General features: G+C 52.5%; 1 protein-coding gene across 1 annotated transcript; it reads right to left on the bottom strand.

The window, feature by feature from the left end:
- Positions 1-4,078: 4,078 nt before the first annotated feature.
- ADCK2 (aarF domain containing kinase 2) lies at positions 4,079-21,928 on the bottom strand. The gene is made up of 8 exons (XM_080818070.1): positions 20,323-21,928; positions 18,014-18,160; positions 15,461-15,589; positions 14,374-14,469; positions 11,287-11,538; positions 9,778-9,906; positions 8,893-8,946; positions 4,079-4,501 (listed from the first exon to the last, which is right to left on the bottom strand). The coding sequence occupies exons 1-8, from the start codon at positions 21,253-21,255 to the stop codon at positions 4,361-4,363; spliced, it is 1,881 nt and encodes a 626-aa protein (XP_080674196.1). The 5' UTR covers positions 21,256-21,928; the 3' UTR covers positions 4,079-4,360.
- Between the last annotated feature and the right edge of the window lie 759 nt (positions 21,929-22,687).

Genomic DNA, 22,687 nt, shown 5'->3' with positions numbered 1-22,687 from the left:
TGACCTGAGGAGCCCGACCTCAGGTCGTCTGCAGTCTGAAGTAGGGCCGAGGAATCTGCATTTAAGCGTGGCCTCCGGTTTACGCCGTGCTCTGATTCCCTGATCCTGAGCCACGCCCTGGATTCTCGGCTTTTTCTCTAAATAGTGCTTTCTACTAAATCCTGGATAGACTCTGAGCTTCTCTGGATTCCCACCCCACGTTACTCCCGCAAATTCTTAGGGTCTTTACTGCTGTGTGGGTTACAGCTTCCCTAAAAAGTTCCAGGTTTGGGAAAAAAAAAAAAAAAAGTTCCAGGTCTTATTAAATTATAAAGTTAGCCTGCCAGCCTCACACCTTGGGGATTTCAATTTGAAATGGATCGTATGCTCCTTCAACTAAACACTGAAGAGGTCACACTCAGGCAAGAAAAATAGGATACTTAGGGAGTTTAGGGAGTTGAGTGCCTTGACTATAAATGACACCTGTCCTTCTGTGCCAAGATGTGGGTCTCCAGGTGCCCTGTAACGAGGCAATCTCTCTCCGTGGAGTTAGGCTCAGGTAAAGCTTACGATGACACTCCCTGTGGCCTTCTGAACAGCCTATTAATTAACCCTCTGGCCCTTTAGGACTCTCTCCTGTTGTCCTGCCCTCCTAACTTCTAACTTGGTATATAAACTGGAGGAGAGAATCCACTTTCTTCCCGGTAAAAGTTGACTTTCTAGTTGATACACTAGCATGGCTTTCTTTGAGCTACCATTCATCACTTACCCTCTCTAGTGACATGAACGAGCCACTAAGATACGAAGTTCATGATTTGGGAAGACAGGGCTTTCCATCATCCTTCCTTGGCAGCTCACTCCCCAGGCTACACAACTTCCCTGATCCCAGCAAAGAACGAATTTATGATGTCAAGGCCAAGGGGGGAAAAAAAGGCATAGCTTAAACAAAAAAAGGGGGGGGGCCAAAATATCTGGAGTTCAGACTTCAGTGAATAGTTCTATGAATTTGGACAAGTCACTCTACATCTCTGAGTATCAGTGACCCCATCTGAGTGGGAGTCATTTAAGAGAGTACCTGGCCCACAACACACATTCAGGAAATGTTTATGCTTTGTTATTTCTTCCCTTCCTAAGTAGCAAAACCTTGATTCTGGCGAATTAAAATCCATCCTCACCCTGACCATCTTTCTTGCTGAATTTAAAAAAAAAAAAAACAACTTAACTTCAGTACTTCCTTGCACTTAAAGCAGTATTGTTTTATAGATCACTTGTGGGGTCCTTGGCTTTTATGTCTTACATTACAAATTCTGGGTTTTTTACTATAGAAAGTTTAGGGTCCAATCAGTAAATTATTTCGACTCTGTGGCGGTGACACATGTTCATTCTGCAGACATGCTTTAAGAACTCCCAGGGGGCAAATATCCTTTACTGTTTTAGGCAGGCTGCATGATGGCAGCTAGGAGTTGGGTGGCTTCTTTTGGGTTCTCAGGTGAGCGCCCCATTTGAAAGAATGCATTTTCGAAGGTGAGAGGAAGGATGCCAAGCCCTGACACTGAGATCTCACCGGCTACATGATGAATCAAATTCCCAGTCAAGTGTTAACAAACTGACAACTGCTAACAAAAGACAGACTCTAAATGACCTAACATAGAGCACCTAACCCCAAATCAAGAACCTATTCCACAGGAGCACCAGGGTGGCTCAGTCGGTTACACATCTCCCTTCGGCTCAGGTCATGATCCTAGGGTGCTGGGATCGAGCCCCACATCAGGTTCCCTATCCAGCCAAGGAAATAGCCATAGCCTTTTCTCCTTAAGAAGATGACTTTATAAATCAAGTTTTGCCTTTTTAAGATGCTTAATTTAAAAATCAGCAAATTACCCATATTAAAGCGTATCTGTTGCCCATTTTTTTCTGTTCCATAGAGCCTGTGTTCATTTTCTGTTGTTGCTATAAAATTTCCTGAGGAACTGAGGCCCTCGGTCCAACAGTCCATGAGGAACTAAATTGTGCCAACCACCATGTGAATGAGCTTGACGTCAGACCCGCCCTTGTGGAGACTCAAGATACCCATAGCCCGAGCAAAACCCTGAGCTGGGGCCCGGGAAGCAGCACCCAGATTTCGGACTTGCAGACACTGTGAGGTACTAAGTTTTGTTGGTTTTCAAGCCACTAAGTTTTGGGTAGTTTGTAGGCACTGATAGATAACTAATACATGTCATAGTGGTGTGAGTAAAACGATTGGCTTTTAGTTAAAGCTCAGTAGTGCTGGTGTGGGCTCAGGGCAGCGCCCGCTCTGTGCCTGTGCCCCCGTCAGTTCACAGCGTATGTGCACTTGACACAACTGCCCTGCATCTGGCCAAAGTGTCCATGAAGGAGCGAAATGGTGCCACTGCCCCTTCCCAGCTACCTTGAGCCACCCTAGCTCTCTGAAAAAAACCGCCCCAAATGAACCTCTGACTAAACCTTAGTTGCTTCCTAAAAGACAGAAAGGAATTCTTTTTTTTTTTTTTAAGATTTTATTTATTTATTTGACAGACACAGATCACAAGTAGGCAGAGAGGCAGGCAGAGAGAGAAAGAGAGAGAGGAGGAAGCAGACTCCCTGCAGAGCAGAGAGCCCGATATGGGGCTCGATCCCAGCACCCTGGGATCATGACCCGAGCTGAAGGCAGAGGCTTTAAACCACTGAGCCACCCAGGTTCCCCAGACAGAAAGGAATTCTTGAGAAGGAAAGAATGGAAGATCTAGTGCTGTGGTCAGAGCAGAACTTCCAGAGAGCAGAAAGCTTGACTTTCACTCACTACTTAGGACAGTGGTCTCCAGAGCAAGCAAGAGTCCACTGGGATGTGGAAGAAAATACTATTTCTTTTTTTTTTTTTTAAGATTTTATTTATTTATTTGACGGACAAACAAGGGGAGTGTGAGAGGGAGTGTGAGAGTGTGAGAGGGGGTGGGGGGAGGAGGAGGGGGAGGGGGAAGGGGAGGGGGAGGGGGAGGTCATGGCTCAGGTCATGATCTCAGAGTCCTGGGATCCAGCCCTGCATCCTGCTTCAGGTTCCCTGTTCAGCGGGGAGTTGGCTTCTTTCTCTCCCTCTTCCCTTCCCCTCTGCTCACACTTTCTCTCTCTCTCAAAATAAAATCTGAAAGAAAGAAAGGAAGGAAGGAAGGAAGGGAGGAAAAGAAAGAAGAAAGAAAGAAACTAAGCTTTACTAATACCTACTCCACCAGCTGACCCTGGCACCCTCTTAGTCCGTGTGGGCCGCCCACTGCCCGTGAGTGGGTCCCGTGCAGAATGGTGGGCAGTGGCCACCTTAATCCTTTGCTGGGGTGTCGCTGGGGCACTACTGCAGATTCAAGCCCTGTTTAACGGGATGTACTGATTTTATTATCTCTATGTTCATATTAGCCAAAACTGACTCCGGACAAATGGAAAAGGGGCTGAACATGACTCAGAGAAAATGCAGTTAACATGTGAGCACAGGGGAACTTGAAGAAAATGGCAGAGCCCATTCTGCTCCTGTCCCTGGTATCATTTTACCTTGTAAAAAAATTGCTCAGGAGATCATCAAAAAATATTTAAAATTATTGGGACGCCTGGGTGGCTCAGTTGGTTGGGCGGCTGCCTTCGACTCGGGTCATGATCCCAGCGTCCTGGGATCGAGTCCCGCATTGGGCTCCTTGCTTGGCGGCTAGCCTGCTTCTCCCTCTGCCTCTGCCTGTGCTCGCACGCTCTCTCTCTCTCCCTCTCTCTCTCTGACAAATAAATAAATAAAATCTTTAAAAAAAGAAATATCTAAAATTATCAAGAAGATAATTTGAAGTATAGCAAAATTTGCCCAAAGTATATACTATGCCTTCAGAGATTTCTAGTGGTGGTAGGACCTGTATAAAACCCATAAATAAGTGATATGTGTGTGCATATATATGTAAGTACATATATTTCACCAGTAGGTACATAATCAGAAACATTTGGAAGCCATGGGTCTACAGGATTCTGTGACACTTTCCAACCTAAATCTCAGAGTCACGGAACACCCAGCAGGACCCACCTGATCCGGAAGCAGACAGGGTTAAAAAGAGAAGAGACAAACACAAGAAAACAAAATAACTCAGTTTATTTGTCCTCCTCCGCAGAACATTATTATCCCCAACACCAGGCCCAGCATCCACGACTGAATGGCTAGGAGTCTTCTCTCCCTTTACTTCGCCTAAGTAACCCAAAGCTTTTAAAACAGATGCCTGAAACCAAGTCAGGGTAAAAAATAGTGGTATGCCTTCCATGCATCCCAATTTTAAAATGTTCAGGCTGCCACATGAGAGGCTGTCGGAAGTGGCCTTTAGTCCTGAGACGAAGGCCCACTGCACGCCCACTGCTGCGGTCAGCGGGAGGACGCTGGTCCTTTCAGAAGGAAGGGCTTTGCTGCCTCCAGGATGTCCAGTTTGGGGTCCAGTGAGCGGCCAAGGCCCTCCAACACCATGATGGCGAACACAATGGAGGCAAAGTTGCTCTCAAGCTTTACCTGAAACAGAAAAAGACTGGTTTTTTCTAAAGCCCTCTGATCTAGAGATGGTATCCTGGGTGACCATGTGATTGTCCACTCTAGGCCTGCTGGGACTTCTACCATCTACCTGACACTCTTTCCCCTACCTCATCATTCTCCCCACCATCTCATCCACTCAATCAACCTCACATCTACGAGAAGTATTAAGGGAAAATCTGGGGGATGCAGCATGTACTTCTCTAGGGGTGGGTGTGTGTACGTTTGAATGACCTAAAAAAATAATACAATGAATATTTCATAGCTAAACCAGAAACTATAAATCTACATGAGGGTCATTCTTCAAGATCTGCAGTAGCCTTTTGAGACCACGCACAAATGGCTTTGCTCAAACACAGAAGAGCTTCTCCCCCCACCCTTTTAAAAAAGATTTTATTTATTTATTTATTTATCTGAGAACAAGAGAGAGCATGAGCATGGGAGCGAGAGAGAAGCAGGCTCTCTGCTGAGCAGGGAGCCAGTGCAGGGCTCCATCCCAGTACCCCTGGGATCCTGACCTGAGCCAAAGGCAGACCAGGCACCCCAACTTCTTCCCCTTTGGAGCCAGGTTAATAGTAATAGCAATTTAAGTGAATTACTCAACTATTTCTCAAAAGTACTATCATCATGGGGCACCTGGGTGGCTCAGTCGTTAAGCCTCTGCCTTGGGCTCAGGTCCTGATCCCAGGGTCCTGGGATCAGACCCCACATCGGACTCCCTGCTCAGCAGGAGGCCTACTTCTCCCTCTCCCACACCCCCTGCTTGTGTTCACTCTCTCACTGTGTCTCTGTCAAATAAATAAATAAAATCTTTAAACAACAAAAAAAGGGACGCCTGGGTGGCTCAGTTGGTTGGGCAGCTGCCTTCGGCTCAGGTCATGATCCCAGCATCCTGGGATCGAGTCCCGCATCAGGCTCCTTGCTCAGTGGGAGCCTGCTTCTCCCTCTGCCTCTGCCTGCCACTCTGTCTGCCTGTGCTCACTCTCTCTGACAAATAAATAAATAAAATCTTTAAAAAAAAAAAAAAACCAACAAAAAAAAAGTACTATCATCATCCCCATTCTATAAAAAGGAAGCTCAAGCACAGGGTGGTTAAGTGACTTGCTCAAGGCCACTGTGTGAGGGGGAAGAGAACCAGGCCTGAAAAGCTGTCGGGGAGTTAAATGGTGCTTCAACACCACCAGAAATGCTTTCTTTCTTTGTTTTTTTTTAAAGATTTTATTTATTTATTTGACAGAGAGATAGCACAAATAGGCAGAGCAACAGGCAGAGGGAGAGGGAGAAGCAGGCTCCCCACAAAGCAGAGAGCCCAATGCGGGGCTCGATGCCAAGACCCTGAGATCATGACCTGAGCCGAAGGCAGAGGCTTAACCCACTGAACTACCCAGGCGCCCCAAGTGCTTTCATTCTTAAGCTGAGTGCTGAGTTCTTCAGTGTTTGCTGTATTCTTTCTACTCTGTGTTTCTGACAAATATTTCATTAAAAAATTAGGTGCCACATGAATAGACATTTCTCCAAAGAACACATACAAATGGCCAGCAAGCCTATGAATAGAGGCTGACCGTCATTAATCATTAGGAAAATGCAATCAAAACCACAATGAGATACCACCTCCCACCTGTTAGGATGACGGTCGTCAGAACGACAAGGGTTGGTGGGGATCTGGAAAACCAGATCCTTTATATATTGATGGCAGGAAGGTAAAATCCTGTGTGGAAAAGCGGTATAGAGCTTCCTCAAAAAACACGAATATACCATATGGTCTTGCAGTCCCACTGCTGGGTAAATATACAAAAGAAGAGAAAGCAGGTCTTCAAAGACACACTTGCACATCTGTGTTCACGGCAGCATTATTCATAATAGCCAAGAGGTGGAAGTCGCCCAAATGTCCACGGATGGATGAACGAATGAAGAAAATACGGTATACACACACACTATGGAATATTCTTTAGTCTTGAGAAAGAAATCCTGTGACATGCTACAATCCGGATGAACCTCGAGGGCATCATGGTGATGGAAATGATCCAGGCACAAAAGGACAAATCCTGCACAACTCCATTTATACGAGATAACCAAAGTCACCAAAATCATGGAAACAGAAAGTGGAATGGCGGTTGCCAGGGGCCGAGAAGAGGGAGAAATTAATAGGGAGTTGTTCGATAGATATAGTTTCTATTTTGCAAGTTGAGAAAGTTCTAGAGATTTGCCACACAACCATGTGAATATGGTTGACACTGCTGAACTGTGCACCGGAAATGGTTAGGGTAAATTCTGTACATGTATTTTTAACTGTAAGTAAACATTTTTAAGTTTTTAAAAAGCTAAACGCCAAGTGAAGTACCTAGAACACAGTCCTTGTACCAGACATTCTCTGCTCTTCATTCTGGGAACAGCAAAGCTTTAGGGAGCTTCTGCCCACTGTGTCCCCCACTGTGTCTCGGGAAGGCTATGTCAGGACTTGGAGCACAGGAGGCAGGAGGTCAAAGCTGTACGAATCGGGGCTCTGTGGTCAGACTGCCAGCACCCGGATCCTGAACCTGCCACTGGGGCCGTGTGGCCACGGGTTTGTTGCCAGGTTTGTTGCCGGGCCTCTTGGCTTAGGTGCCTGCCATGAGGAATGTGGGGGGCTTCAGTGGGATACTGACAAGTATGACACAGCTAAATCAGGCACTACGGGGTGCAGAGAGGGAGCTCAGCCTATACCCCCACGATGACTGTCCCAGTCCTCCCACTGGCCCTGGGGGCTGGGAGAGGCTCGTGCAGGCCGGTGCTGGCGAGTGTGAGCCTCGGCTACCGGCTCTGCACTGAGTGCAACTGAACTCCCAGGAGTATGTGTTCACTCCTGTTTCCCTCCAGCTCCACTCCCAGCACTGATTAAAGCTTTTCCCAATCCCACGATGATATTGAAATCATTTTTAAAACAGAACTTGTCAAAAGTTTTGGAAAGCATAAAGCTTTTTACCACAACCCCACCAACAAAGGCAACCCTAGAGTCGGAGATGGGTGCAGACTGTGGCTCTGCTATGCACAGTCGGTGGGACGTGGGAGCCACCTAACCTTTCAGGGCCCATCTCTTCGTGCGGCTAATATGGCAGAGATCATACCTGCCCAGGGGGACTGTCCTGAGATTTGAATGAGACACTGGATGAAAAGCACCCAGCGCAACCAATGCCAGGTGGCAAGCATCCCACCGGGGCTCCCTGGACCGGTTACCCCACGAGTCCATGGCATACTTGGGGAAGCCCTAAGGCTGTGTGTTGGTTTTATTCCAAGCACACAGCCGCTGCAGAGCAGGTGCGGAGCGGCAGGAAGAGCACAGGACTGAGACCCGCTGGTTGTATGTCAAGTCTGGGCTCCGCCCACAAGGCCCAGGGAGGCGAGCGGACCACCCTGCCTCCATCGTGCCTCCTGTAAGATGAGGACACTAGGCCACACACCCTTCTAACTCTCAGCTGTGTGTTACGATCCTTATCAAATAGCTGCCTTTTGATGGAAATATTCTGTACCTTGATTATATCAATGTCAGTCCCTGTTATAATATTGTAAGATGTTACCACTGGGGGACACTGGATAAAGGATACACGGGAGCTCTCTGTATTATTTCTTACAACGCATGTGAGTCCACAATTATTCCAAAATTAAAAGTTTAATTAAAAATATTTAATGTAATTTCAAAAAAAAAAAAAGCTGCCTTTCCCATGCAGAGTTTCATTATCAGACTGCAGAACTTCAAGAGAAACAATGGGAGGGGCCATCTTCAGAGGAGAACCTGCCCTGCCCTCAACACCTTACACCCTCGGCTGGCAGCTTGACTCTGGAGAGTGGCCCAAGACCGCCATCTGTCACAAGGAGACAGAGCCCAAGGTGAAGGCCGAGGTGAAGAACCATGAGGCCACTTCCCTCCAAGGGACTGGGCCAGGAGACAAAGGCCCGGACAGCCCCCCTGCGACCTCCAAAACGCACCAGAACAAGAGGCACCTCGTCTTGGGCTGCCCCGACCCCAGCAAAGAACTAAGCATGGCTTACATTAAGACTAAGGATCCGTGATGTGAACTGAGGAGGGAAGAGGTATGGAAAGCCTGAATTAGTCAGTTTTTGCATTTGTAAAAACATATTCCTCCAGTGAGGGATCACGAGTACTGAGACTGCTAGACTGACAGGTACCCCGACCAACTGTGGTCATGCCGTGACTATGTCAGGAAACAGAAACAACACCCTTCACACAAACGGACTAGTACGGAAAACGTTTGTACAACTGAGATGTCCTGTAGGAAAGGTCCCTCTCAGCACCCTGCAGCTCCCCTCCTGCCTCCCCAACCCTTCCCCGCCAACCCAACCAGAGCACGAGGGCTCGACTCCGCCAGGGGCCTCACCTTGTGAGTCATCAGTAACTTAAAGACATTCGACAGAAGGCTGGAAACTTGAAGCTGGAAAACAGAATAAAACTGACTGCAGAGCCCCGTCCACTGCTTCTCTTCCTTCCAGCCCCGTCTCTCCCCATCCTCCCACCCACACCCGCTCACACCCACACTCACAACCACCACCACCCCCACACACACACGAACTGTCGGACAAATTCAAGAAAGGACCGCACACGCACCATCGCGGCTCCCATCACACTAGTGAGTTCAAAGACCCCTGGCGGGGTTGAGCCTCGAGGCCCTTCTACCCCATCACTCCCATCACTCCAGCACACACAGAAATCCCATCCGAATCCATGAGATGGGAAGGGCCGGGGTGCCAGCCGCCACTCCTCACTACCAGGGGCCCACTCCTTGCTCTGACTCACTCCTGCTAGTGTAGACCGTGCACTCGGTGAGGAAAAAGTCAAGTTTCCTAGAACTGTGGCTAAAACACAGTGGGCTTCTGTTCACGTGTAAATAAAGAACAGCAACGTTAGGTTTGTCCTTTGGCTGCTCAGGGGCCTTCGTCCTCCCTCCCTCCCTGCTCAGCTGAGCCCCTGCTCCCGGGCGAAGCAGCAGAATGGCTACACCAGGGACAGGGAGGGGTTACGGCACTATAAATGCCACCTCGCCAGCAGCCACCAGGTCAAGGAGCCACTCCTGAGAGCCAGGGATGCCAGGGACCTGCTCACACCCAGATGCAGGCAGAGGACAGGTTTGCTCTACATCTGCCTTAAATCTCAACGCTGCCTGAGACCTCTCCCCATAAAGAGGGTCTCCCTTCGACCTTTGCTCCATCCAAGAGCCGGGGTGGTAAACACCCCATGGCCTCCGCCCCTCGAGCGGCCTGCTCACCTTTTCCAGGGTGATGGTGTTCTTTCTGGCCTGGGTCACCAGTGTGGCCATCTCAGCCTTGAACGCCTCCACGTCCCTGCACTCGCTGGCCCGGGCGTGATGCAGGATGAGCTCGGCCACTCTCTGGCCCTACAAGAAGTGAAGGCAAGGAACTTGGTAGAGTCAAGAGAGGTCATAACACTAGACACTCTGCGCAGACTTCCTCCTATCCTAGTTGCTTCCACCCAAGGTTTCAACCATCTGACCACCCATCCGGTTTTAATCTCACCCCCTCCAGAATATATGGTAACCGACAGAGACTTTGAAATTGGTGGGAGCCCCCCCCATGCTATTACCGCCATCTCCTTCACCATCATCTCCTTCGCCTTCACCAGCCGCGCAGGGCATGGCAGCAAAGCCAGCGTCCTGCCGCTCATGCTCCACGAGGCCTGCTGACCAACCAGCCCATCCCCAGAGTCGCTGGGACCTGCCTCTGGACTGAACCGGCCATACTCGCCTTGTGGGCGCTCTTCCTGGCCGAGGAGAATTCCCTCCTCACACCTGACCCAGCCTCTGTGCTCCAGCCTTCCTCCTCCTCCTCCTCCCTGGGCACCCTCAGACCAGAGCCTCCCAGTCCCCCTGAACACCCTAGTGGTCACTCCCAAAGCCTTTCACCTCCCACAGTGTGGCCCCAGGAGCCAAGCTCTTTCTCTCTGGTTGAACTTTCCTTCATCCCAATCTATGCAGGGGAATGCCTCCCCCCCGCAACCTGCCACTGGACCTCAGTGTTTAACCTTGACTTGGGGGACACTTTCAACTGTCTCTGACTCAAGCCTTTGGATTGTCCCCTCAGAAGGCTCCCAAATAAGCAGCGGCTCCCCTGAATTTTGCCTTTAAAAACACAAAAACCGTTCTCTCTTTGCCAGGGTCTTTCTTGCTGGAAAATTCCACAGCAGTTGGTCGGAGGGTTTCTTCATGGTCACTCTTGCCATCATACTTTAAGTTGACTCAGCAGAGGTTGTGCCAAATCCCTTTCTGCAAATAATAATTCTCAACCACCGAAGCCCCTCGCAGCCACGGGGTCGGGAGTCAAAAACCACTCCGGATTCCAAGGGACCTTCCCACACTTGGAGCGGAAGTCCTCTGTCCTGCTGCTTCTCACCAGTCTGATGGTTACTCGGACAAGAGGCCAGTGTTCCCAATGACCACCCACAGGCCTACCGGTGAGGGAAGAGAAACTGCTGGTACAAAACAGCATTCGGGCTGGAGTCATTTCCTCCCCTCATCCCAAACCCTGAGCCGCCTGGAACAGGTGTCCCCCACGGGCATCAGCACATTCTGACTAAAGACCCCTTAGATGGCTTCATTTCCTCTCTCCTTCTCCCTCCCAATCCTGCCCTTCTTGCTCCGTTCCACCCACGTCCAGCAGGAGCACCTGTGGCAAACACAGGCATTTGCAAGATCGACAAGGGCAGAGGAGTCCTGCAATGAAAGGTCGTCCCCAGCTCCCACAGGCCCACTGGGGCTCACCTGCCCCATCGCCACAGCCATGAAAACGGCCCGGAAGTTGCTCAGGTCCGCGGCCTGCAGCTCCGCCACGATGCCGGCATCCAGCAGCACCAGGCGCAGCGGGCAGCGGGCGGGGGTCATGGCCACCACCAGCGTGTCGCAGACATCCATCTGCTGCAGCGGTGCCTCTCGACTCTTGGAAAGACCGTCGGCGCCCTGGACCAGGATGTTCCCCGGGTGGAGGTCTGCATGGACAAAGTTGTCCACAAATATCTGGAAGGAGATCGGCGCTATTCAAGGCAGAGGCAACCCTCACCACCCCAGTGTCACCAGGCCATATGCAGAAAAGCTTCCAAGGCGACAGTAAGTGCCCAGGGATTGAGTAGGATGGTGGAGTACATAAAGCCTCACTGCTTATGTCATGCATTCAGAAGTTGTCCTGGGACAGGCCAGATTGACATTTTTAAGAAAAAAATAATTTCGGGTTAAGCGTCTGCCTTTGGCTCAGGTCAGGATCCTAAAGTCCTGGGATGGAGCCCCTGCCTCAGGCTCTCTGCTCAGCGAGGAGCCTGCCTCTCCCTCTCCCTCTGTGATCTCTCTCACTTTCACTGTCTCTCAGACAAATAAAATTTTTAAAAATAATAATAATAATAAAGTAAAAATAAAAAGATTATAAGGGAACATGAAAAACCAAAGACTGAACTGCATTTCAAAGGACTTACTTATTTTAAGATTGATTGATTGATTGGTTTTAAAGACAGAGAGAGAGAGAGAGAGCACACACGTGAGCAGGGGGAGAGGCAATGGGAGACGGAGAGGGACAAGCAGACTCTGCCCTGAGCACGGAGCCCGATGTGAGGCTCAATATCACAACCCTGAAATCACGACCTGAGCTAAAGGACTTATTTTTATTCTGTGATTTTAGCAGTAATAATCTAATTCAGAATAATTATCTACCCATTGCTTAAAGATTTTCCCCAAATTCGAAGTTCTTAAAATGCATGGAACTACCTTTTTATTTTTATTTTATTTTGTTTTTAAAGATTGACTGATTTGACAGAATGAGAGCACAAGCAGAAGGAGCACCAAGGAGAGGGAGAGAAGCAGGCTCCCTGCTGAGCAGGGACTGGGGTGGGGGGCTCAATCCCAGGACCCCTGGATCATGACCTGAGCTGAAGGGAGACTCTTAACCAACTGTGCCACTCAGGTGCCCCACAGAACTACCTTTTTATTTTTTTTAAGATTTTATTTGTTTATTTAACAGACAGAGATCACAAGCAGGCAGAGAGGCAGGCAGAGAGAGAGAAGGGGAAACAGGCTCCCCGCTGAGCAGACAGCCCAATGCGGGGCTTGATCCCAGGACCTTGAGATCATGACCTCAGAAGGCAGAGGCTTAACCCACCGAGCCACCCAGGCGCCCCAGAACTATCTTTATTTTTTTTATTTTTTTATTTTTTTAAAGATTTTATTTATTTATTTGACAGACAGAGATCACAAGTAGGCAGAGAGGCAGGTAGAGAGAGAGGGGGAAGCAGGCCCCCCGCTGAGCAGAGAGCCTGATGCGGGGCTCGATCCCAGAACCCTGAGATCATGACCTGAGCCGAAGGCAGAAGCTTTAACCCACTGAGCCACCCAGGCGCCCCAGAACTACGTTTTTTAAAAAACATTTCCTGAATCAGACTTCCCCTCCATGATCTCCCTCTGCCCATCACAGTGAAGTCCAACTGTGACACCAACAGCCATCCTGGCACACAGAATCGGCTGTGCGGGGGAAGTGGCTTTGAACCTCTTAAGCAGGAAAGAAAGCTCCAGGGACTATGATGGACAGAAGTCAGGTGTGACTTTGTGGGACAGGAATGTGCGTCCTGCGAAAGGTCATCTCTGTGGTCAGAAACCACCAGCAAGCCTTCCCAAGGGGAAGGAGAGCCCCAGGGGAGGGTGCAGAGAGCTGCGGCTACAGAGACTCTCTGGGGACATCTCCTGCCACAGCCCAGGGCCCCAGAGACACCCTCCTGGTCCTGGGTTCTGGCTCTGAAGGAGGTGAGAACGGCTGCTGCTCTGGTGAAAATCCTGAGAACTAGAGAAGCCAGGGCTGGCACGCCTGCTGGCTGGAGGTACAAAACACTGGCTGACCCCAGGGCCAAACCTCCTGGCACATGGCTATCAGTTCAGCCCCCCAGCTTTCGCCCCCGTCCTCGATCCTGCCAGCTGGAGCCTGTCATGATCTCCTGTCTCCTGGGTGCTGCTTGGTGCTGCTTCTCCCGGAGCTGCTCCCACTGCTGCTTCCCCTCTGGCCCAAGGTGCCCCTCGGAGCCCTGGGGCCTGGTTCCCCACCGAACTCCCACCACAAAGAGTTATGGTAAAACAGCACGCGCCGACCGAGCGGACACCCAGCTCTCCCGGCGCGGTCCTCGGTCGGGGGCGGCTGACTTTCCACTCGAGGCTAGAGGTAGAGGCTGGACCCACTCCGCTCCTGTGCTCACCTCTGCCGCACCGTGGCCACCGGCCTCTGCCCCCACGGCGCCACGTCAGTCACATGGGTCCTTTCCTCCCACTCTGACCACATACCTGTTCCTTCTTACCCAGCTCCTGTGCCCTCCAGACAGGGACACTCATCCTCTTTCCTGCTTACAACGAGCCATCCAGCCCCTGACTGCCTTCTTCCGTGTCGGCCAAACCCCGAGGCCAGGACGGGCCCCTCCTGAATGACCCTGTGGTCCCTGTGTATCATTTACTGATCTGTGGCCTGTCTTCCCAAAGGAATGGTAGTTCCAGGAACATTGAAATCAGGTCCGTTTCGCTCACTGCTGTCTACCTAGCACTTAATTCCAGGCAGGACACAGAGCGGGGGCTCAGCTGCTGGACGAATGAATGAAATACCACCGAGCGCGCGGCGTCGTTGGCCGTTTGTCCAAACCAGTGCTTAAAAGAAAGGCACAGAATGAAGGGGTGTTCTGGTAAGCTCGGCTATCTCTGGAGCAGACTCTCAACTGGTGCTTTGCTCACCCCCCACCACCCCTGACAGCCGACCAGCGTCTCTGCCATCTCCCCACAGGCAGTTCAACCCCATGCGGGGCCGGAGCGCTCCCTCCCAGCCCACACGCTCACCATCTTCAGCAGCATGTTGATCCCCAGCCGTGCAATCTTCTTCTTCAAGTCAGTGGGGATCCCCGCCTGCTGGTAACTGGACACAGGCACGCTCTCCTTTAAGGAATGTCAGGGGAGATAGAGCTGGACCCCAGACGGCACACCCCGTGCCCTGCTCCCCACCCCCACATGACCCATCCTTACTCTTCCCAGAGAGTTTTCCCTTCCTCACGATCCCTCTGAATCTGTCATCCACAAGTTAATCTGAACCTGCCTGCTTTTCCCTTTGGTAGCACTTCTCAAAAAAAAAAAAAAACCCCACAATTCCCCTCAGTTTATTCTGGAGGAAACCCGTGACTCTGCTGCCCACAGGTGAGAGATGTAATGTCATGAGAGAAGACAAGGAGCGGGGCTCAGGAGAGCTAGTTTCTGATCAGCAATCAGCCAACAAGGCCATGAGTGAGCTCTGTGACCTCGAGCAAGAAAATGGAGAGAAAGGGGAGAAAGAGAAGGAAGGACAAAGTAAATAACCATTTCACGTAGGTTAGTTATTTGTCCGCTGAGACAAGTGCCCGTTGAGATAGATCTTGTTAATCCGCAGTGGCAAAGAGAACTAAAGCCCAGAGAGTTTAAGGCACTTCCTCAAGGTCACACAGCCAGTAACACTGGGCCTTTCATGTCACTTCCCTGGATCAAACATTAGCAGTTTTACAAAGGAGGCCGACCAGGCAACAGCTAAGGCCACTGCTGAGCACTTTCCCTGTGCAAACTCCGAAGGCATTTTGCATTCAATGTGTCACCGACTCCTGGGACAAGCCTGAGAGGCAGGGACAGGCGCCCACTGTTACACAGGAGGAAACTGACATCACCAGCAAATAAATTGGAAAGGTTTTCAAGTCCAGAAAAGTCTGAGGCCATGTCCAGACTCCCAGCCACCTCCCTACACAGGCTCCCCACCCCGTGCTGTATCCAAACTCCCCTCAGCTTTACGGACAGTAATCCCGTGCTCTCTTGGCTTTTGTCTTTTCAGACGGAAGCCTCCGGGTGAAGTGGAGATGGCCCAGCCCTGAGTGGAAGGCACAGCCCCAGGAAGCAAGCTCTCACTTACTTCGTAAGTCTCCACCAAGACATCCCTGGTGACAAAGGGACGCAGGGGGGTGGGGAATTTGACAGAATTCACATTCAGGAAGTTGCACTGGAAGTGTTCTAGATTCCGAGCTTCGTAACGCAGGTCGATCTAGAGAGATGTGGAGAGGGGACGAGAGGTGATCTGGGCACAGGGCGGCAGCATCTACACCACCATAGAGCTTAGCCAGTCCCCACATCCACCGGCCTCCCCTTCCCCACCTCCAGAATGCCCCAGGAAACTCTGGAGGGGTGGTCTGGCATCTAGGAACTTCTGGAAGCTACAGCTGCAGACACCCCTATAGCACCTAGGCTCGCCTGCCTCCCGGCTATCCCCTCTGCTCACCCCCCTTCACTCCAGCCCCTGCAGCCCTTCCCCCATCCCACGGGTTTACCCCATGGCTCCCCAGCGGCCTGCTCCCCTCCGCCCACTGCACTGCCCCCTACACTCAGCAAGCCTTTCGCTTGCCAGACTCAAGGGACCACTTCCATCTTGATCCTAATGACATCTCGGGGCACCCGGTACCAGTGCCACTGAGAACCCCCTTCTTTCTGAACAGCTGTCCTCCTGGCACCTGCTGTTGACTTCCCCCCAGGACCCTCCCTGGGCCTCCAGCCGGTCCGTCTCGGTCCGGTCTCCCAGCCCTTCCTCCTGTGTGTGCCCCACACGCGCTGATGCTCTCTCAGCGGCTGCCCTTGGCCAGCCTGTGCTCCCGCCCTCCATCCCCTCCCATCCTCAGCTGACAACTCCTCTCAGGACCGTGGTCTCCTGGCCAGACCCCGCCAGCAGCTCCACACTTCTCTTCCCGAGTTGTAGCTTCACGGAAGCCCAAAGCCCCTTAAACGCGTGTCTAAACAGAACTTACTGCCCACCCCCGCCAGGCACCTGGGCGTCACCGCACATTCCTTCGTTTCTCATGGCCTCCACACGGTGGGCCACTAACAGTGGCTCTCAGATCTCAGCACGCTCAGATCCATTCCCCCGCTCCACCCCTCTGCGGGTCCCAAGCTGACTGGCAACCAGTCACCGGACACGGACACCGGCCGTAACAGAGGCACCTGAGTGGGGCTCCCTGACTCCCGTCATCCCTCTCTCTAACCCTTCTGCGGGGTGCCCCCCTACTACCTGCGGGACGAAGTCTAAATTCTTGAGGATGACATCCACGGCAGCTGTCTCTTCAGATCCACCTCTCGTGCCTCCCGTGTCCTCTCCGGCCCTGAACTCTAGCTTCCCCCAGTCCGTATGGCGCTGAACATCCCAGCCTACCTGAGCCTCCCCCTCTCTCCTTTGCCTTCCTTATTCCCTCTAATGGGAATGTTCTTCCCTATTTGGTCCAACTGTAAACACCTCCCAAGACTCAGCCTGAGCCTGGGGAGCCTTGACCCTCAAGACAGAATGACCACTTCCTGTCTGGGCCCCAGTGGAACCCAACTGAACCCGCAGAGACTTCTACAGGAGTCTCTGAGATCATGTGCTATTTGCAAATATTTACAGGTCAGCAGCCTCTGCCTACCATACATTCCTCATGGACAAGAAAATCTCACTCGTCACCCCATGCTGTCCATCAGACTTCTAGAAGGGGAACCAAAGCTCGCACGGGTGGTGGGACTGACAGTAATGTGGAGATGGCTGTGGGAGTAGAAACTATTTTCTCTCTTGTAATCTTCTTTTAAATACAAAACTACATTATTTCATAGCATACAGCAAAGCTTTTAAACATTAAAATGTGTCCCTGGGACTTAAAACCTTACATTGGAGGACATAAATGAGGACCTTGCTTCTGAAAGATTGCCAACTTTCACACTCTCCAACGGGGAGCCAGGCCGGTTCCCTACGTGGAGCCCTGACCTCCCCCAAAGTGTGTTCCCCAAGTCTTGTTATTTAAACAAGGATTCTAAGGGTCCTGGACAGGATGGAGGACCCTGTCTACTCAAGAGCCCTGGAAACGGAGCAAAGGCACAGTGCACGACTTCACAAATTCTCACCCGGGAGCTCGGCGGCCACCCGTGGCGCAGATAATGATGCTGAAGGCCTCGCCACAGCCCTGCGCTTCCCTGCCATGTGCTAAGGAAGAAGGCTTCCCAAGCACACTCGCAGTCACACTGGGTCGTGGCAGTCAAGCCCTGGCCTGTGGACTAGGAAGGTCCCAGATCCCGTACGGGATCCTCCGTGACCTGCTGCCCATTCCGCACAGACCCAAGATGATGCAGGTTGAAGATGGCCATGCCCACCTTGGGACAAAAATGGGTCCCCGAGTCACTATGGGGTAGAGCTCCCTCTCCCTCCTTCCGTTCACCCACACGGAACTTTGCTACAAGTAAGAAATAGCCTTGTGGCATCTGGCCTCTGAGATCTGGACGTTCCTTGTTCCGTCAGTGACCACTACCTACCCCACTATCACACCACGCCGGCTGTGACACGCTGGGAAATCCCGCAGCCGTTCAGTATCTGCTAAACAGCAGATGGAAAGAACTAGGTGACATGCGATTGGCAGTTGAGGTGACTGCAATTGCAGTTGAGGGAAGGAGACTTCACCTGATGGACCATGAGCTTCTCAAATTCCTCCACGATCTCGGGCAAGCTAAGCCACTTGACTCCCGGCAAAAGCGCCAGAACGCGGCTGCCCATCTTCATCAGCAGCAGGTCCATCTGTACTTGCGCCAGCAAGCCGGGGTGCAGCACCTGCCAGGGACAGGAAGGCATCAGGAGGGGACGCTCACCCAGATGGGACCGGGGCCCAGCACCGGGGAGCCAAGCCAGCTTCTCAACAGAGCAGAACGGATGTGGGCCCAATACCTGGGAAGCTCCTGCCTCCTTCGCTCCCGCTTGCCTCCGCTGAGACGCCAGGGCCGGCCCCTCCGGGCTGCACTTGGCTTTGCTGGAAAGAACAGGCTGGCTTTTCCTTCCAAATACCTTAAGTTTAGGTCAACGGCTCCCAAACCCTAGTGTGCATCAGAGTCACCGTGGAGTGCACGGATGTAGACGGCCAGGCCTCCTCCAGGACCTCCTGCGTCACCGACTCTGGGGATGGGGCAAGAATCTGCATTTTGCTGAGCACACCAGGTACTGGGTCAGTACCAGGGCCTGAGTCAGAGAAGATCTAGAGTCACAGAACCCCAGCAAGGATGCGCTGAGGTGGAATGGAAAGAGTCTGCTTTCAAATTGTTGGTTATGCAACTCATTCCCAGCCTGAAACTGGCCAAGATATCAACCTCTCAGCCTCCTGTTCCACTTTTTAAAGATTATTTATTTATTTATTTGAGTAGGCAGAGAGGCAGATAGAGAGAGAGACGAGGGAAAGCAGGCTCCCCACTGAGCAGAGAGCCTGATGCGGGGCTCGATCCCAGGACCCTGAGACCATGACCAGAGCCGAAGGCAGAGGCTTTAACCCACTGAGCCACCCTGGCACCCCTCCACTTTTTAAAACATGGAGATGGGGTGCCTAGGTGGTTAGGTGTCTGCCTTCAGCTGAGGTCATGATCCTCGGGTCCTGGGATCATGCTCCTTGATCAGTGGGAAGTCTGCTTCTTCCTCTCCCTCTGCCCCTCCTGCCTGCTCGTGCTCTCTCTTGCACTTACTCTCTCTCTCAAATAAATAAAATCTAAGAACAAAACAGACCATGGAGATAATAGTCCTTACCTGCTCCCCCACATCAAGTCCTTTCAAAAGCTGAGAACAAAGCGGAGATATATAGGGATACAAGTTAAGGCAATGCCTACCTCAAAGGCAGCTACTACAGACTAAATAATGTGTCTACCATGACTGGCACCTGGCCTGGTACACAGCTGGCATCCACTCCCTTGGTATTCCACAGAGTGGAGGATATTTTGGTCCAGTATTCCCCAAACATGCCTGCTCATGGGAATCACTGGCAGTATTTATAAAAAGCCAGGCCTCAGGCCTTGGAAAGAATGATTCAGGGGCGCCTGGGTGGCTCAGTGGGTTAAAGCCTCTGCCTTCGGCTCAGGTCATGATCCCAGGGTCCTGGGATCGAGCCCCATATCAGATTCTCTGCTCCGCGGGAAGCCTGCTTCCTCCTCTCTCTCTGCCTGCCTCTCTGCCTACTTGTGATCTCTGTCTGTCAAATAAATAAATAAAAAATCTTAAAAAAAAAAGAAAAAAGATTCAGTAGGTGCAAACAGAGGGCTGTTTCCAAGTAGGTATAAGAGAAGGCGTCAAGGGTACCTCCCACCGGGGTCTGCCAGAGCCCTGGGACCATGATGAACGGGATGGAAGAGGGCGGAGACAAAAATGATGGAGCCCAGGGCACCTGGGTGGCTCAGTGGGTTGGGCCTCTGTCTTCAGCTCAGGTCACCATCTCAGGGTCCTGGAATCGAGTCCTACATCGGGCTCTCTGCTCAGTGGGGAGCCTGCTTCCCCCTCTCTCTCTGCCGGCCTCTCTGCCTACTTGTGATTTCTCTCTCTGTGTGTCAAATAAATAAAATCTTTAAAAAAAAAAAATGATGTAGCCCAGGCAGGGGTGACTAGAAATGAAGACAGGAGGAAGCCACTTCTGTACAAATGAATACCGCCATCTTGGGCTCGCCCCAGCACGTCTGAGACTGTCTCTGACTTATCCTCGCCCCAGAGGAGCAGGTCAGCTGAGTAGTGGTTCCTCCACCCACACAGGCAAGAGACCCCAAACCCTCTTCACACAACCACTCCCTCAAACCAAGAAATACAGCGTGCACAGCATAGGCACACAAACAAAAGTCAAGCTAAGAAAAATCAGTGGAAAGCAATGTGGGCTGATTTGCAAATGGGAGTGCCTGACCCGGGACAGCTCTGTGGACACGGTAAAATTTTAGACAGAAAGTGTCTGCTGAAGCCATCTGAGCACTTACTTTCACGGCCACGGGGATGAGGTGATCTGGCTCAGGTCGGTGGGCACGTGCTGAAGACTGAGACACAACTGCATTTGATCCTACCAGGTCAGCTTCCGGGAGGAGCAGCCTTTCTAGAAAGGACTGGTCAGCAAGACTTCCTTGAAACCCCCACCCCTTCTCCGAGGGTCCAAAGAGATCTCCCAGCCTCCCGACTGTCCCAGCTTCCAAAGAAGGCTGCAGGCGGGAGGCCTTAGCGAGTCTCCGGACACTGTCGTTCTCCAGGAAGGCAGGATTGGCACGTGCTTTGTACACTTGGGCCACACAGCCTGAACCCACAGGTTCCTTCTTCTCAAAGCAGAGGACCTTCCCCCAGTCTTCCCCAAACGCCTGCCGCAGGAAGTGTTCTGTGTGAGTCCAAGGGTGGGGCGTCACCCGGACGTGCAGCTTGGAGAACTGGGCACAGAAAGCCTCTGAGAAGAGATCACGCCGGGTGCTGGCCCACTGGCCCAGTTTGATGTATGTTGGGCCTGAGGTCTCCGTGGCTTTCAGAAGCAGGTAGAGCCAGAGGCTGGAGACGCTGGGAGCCAGGTAGGTGAGGGGATAGAAGAGAAGGAGAGGGAAGAATTTCATCAAGAGAGCCCCAGCCCGGAGCCAGATGCGGAGGTGCAGAAAGAGGCCTCCGCACCGACCCTCTTGGGAGACTCTCTCCAGTGGTCCATTTTCAGCTAGGTCACTCCAGCTGGCTCTTCGCTGGCACGCGCTCTCAGGGGCCCCCTCACCAGTGTCCCCATAGGCTGAGATAAGTTTGGGTAAAGTACCGAGCAGAAGCCAACAGAGTCTGGCATTACGAGAGCATCCAGATGATCTTAAAAGGCCGAGTTCTTTTCTGAGCTCAAAACCCCTTAGGTACGACAAGCAGACCCTGACGGAGAAGCGCCAGGGGGTCACCATCCTCTTCCAGAAGTCCTCGGCCTAGGCTGCCTGCCCTCGACTTAAAGGGCACCCATGTATGTTCACGCTTTAGGCAAGGCTGACACGAGTCCAGGGTCACAGCTGAGTATCCCACTTAAAAGTGGGGTACCAGCGAGACCCCGCGCCGCTCAGACCCTGCGTGCAGACTAAGCGTGGGCAGGCTATGCGCAGTTCGGCTCTGCAGGGCGCGCCCCCTAGGCCGCGCAGCCCGGCCCCTCCGTCCCGGCTCCGAACCCCACTGCCTCCCCGTACCTCGCCTAGACCTAAGGCCGGAGGCCGGCTGTGCCTTCGGGGGCTTTCAGAACCGCACCCACTGTGACAGCGGAAGGAGTCAAGCCAGTCGCCCGGCCAGGCCCAGAGCGGAGACGCGACCTGCGCGAGGTGGCCGCGCGGGCGGAGCCAGAGCCTGGCGGCCGCGGGGTCACCCAAACCCGCGCGGGTGCCCGGGCACCCGCCGAGAGCCAGAGCACGGAGAGGCTGGGCGGGGGTGGGGGTGGATATGGGTGCGGAGGACCCGGGTGCCGGGAGCAGGGGGGAGGCGGAGGCAAGGGTGGTGCGGGGCAAGAAGGAAGGTACACCAGGGACAAAGGGTTGAGAGCCGCGGCGTGGGGGAGGGGGCAGTGCGAACCGCCGAAGACCCGGGCACCGGGTACCGCGGTGGGGAAGAGCCAGGGGCGGGGAGATGAGGGGTGCAGAGGTTCAAAGACGAGGGTCCGAGGATCCGGACGCCGACAGCGGGAAGGGTGTGCGGAGGGCCGGCGATCGGAATGGAGAGAGCGGGGAGAGAGGGGTGGGGAGGGAGGGGAAGAGGGGTGAGGAGGGCGGGGAAGAGGGGCGCGGAGGGCCGGAGTTAGGCGGCCGCAGTCCTGCAGCGGTGAGCCGGGGAGGGCGCTCGGCGGGCCGGGGATCCGACGCGAAGGACGCGGAGGCCGCGTCTTCCGGGAGCGCCCCGCCCGCCCGCTCCGGCTCCGCCCCTTAAAGCGGAAGCGGCGCGGACACAGTCAGAGGCTAACCTGGCCCTGGGGTCCTGGATTCCATAAATAGATTTAATGCCAAATGCAAAGGCACCCTGTGTGCCCTCCCCTTCCCCCGTGCCTGTCAGTCTCCACCGACGTCTCTGTAGCTTTCCTTACAAAAGGCATGGAAGCGCTGAGACGCGCAGTGAGCTGAAAGCCGGTTCTGCACGCAGGCTGGGTTTCCAGCTAAGGAGAACATGAGGAGGGGCGGGAGAGGTTACCCCTGGACCGGGAGTTCCAGGCAGCATTGATTTGGGGAATGTGTTTGGACCTTGAGGAGTGGCTCCTGAAAGACCGTGCTTATTCGTTTAGCCAATACTTTTTGAGCCCAATACATATTTCTTAAGCAGAATCTATTATTATCAAGGCTTCATAGTATTATTGAACAAAGTATC

This window comes from Martes martes, assembly GCF_963455335.1.
Source record: "Martes martes genome assembly, chromosome: 11".
Taxonomy (NCBI): domain Eukaryota; kingdom Metazoa; phylum Chordata; class Mammalia; order Carnivora; family Mustelidae; genus Martes; species Martes martes.
The sequence above is the reverse complement of the archived record's forward strand: the minus strand, read 5'-3'. Positions and strand labels throughout refer to the sequence as shown.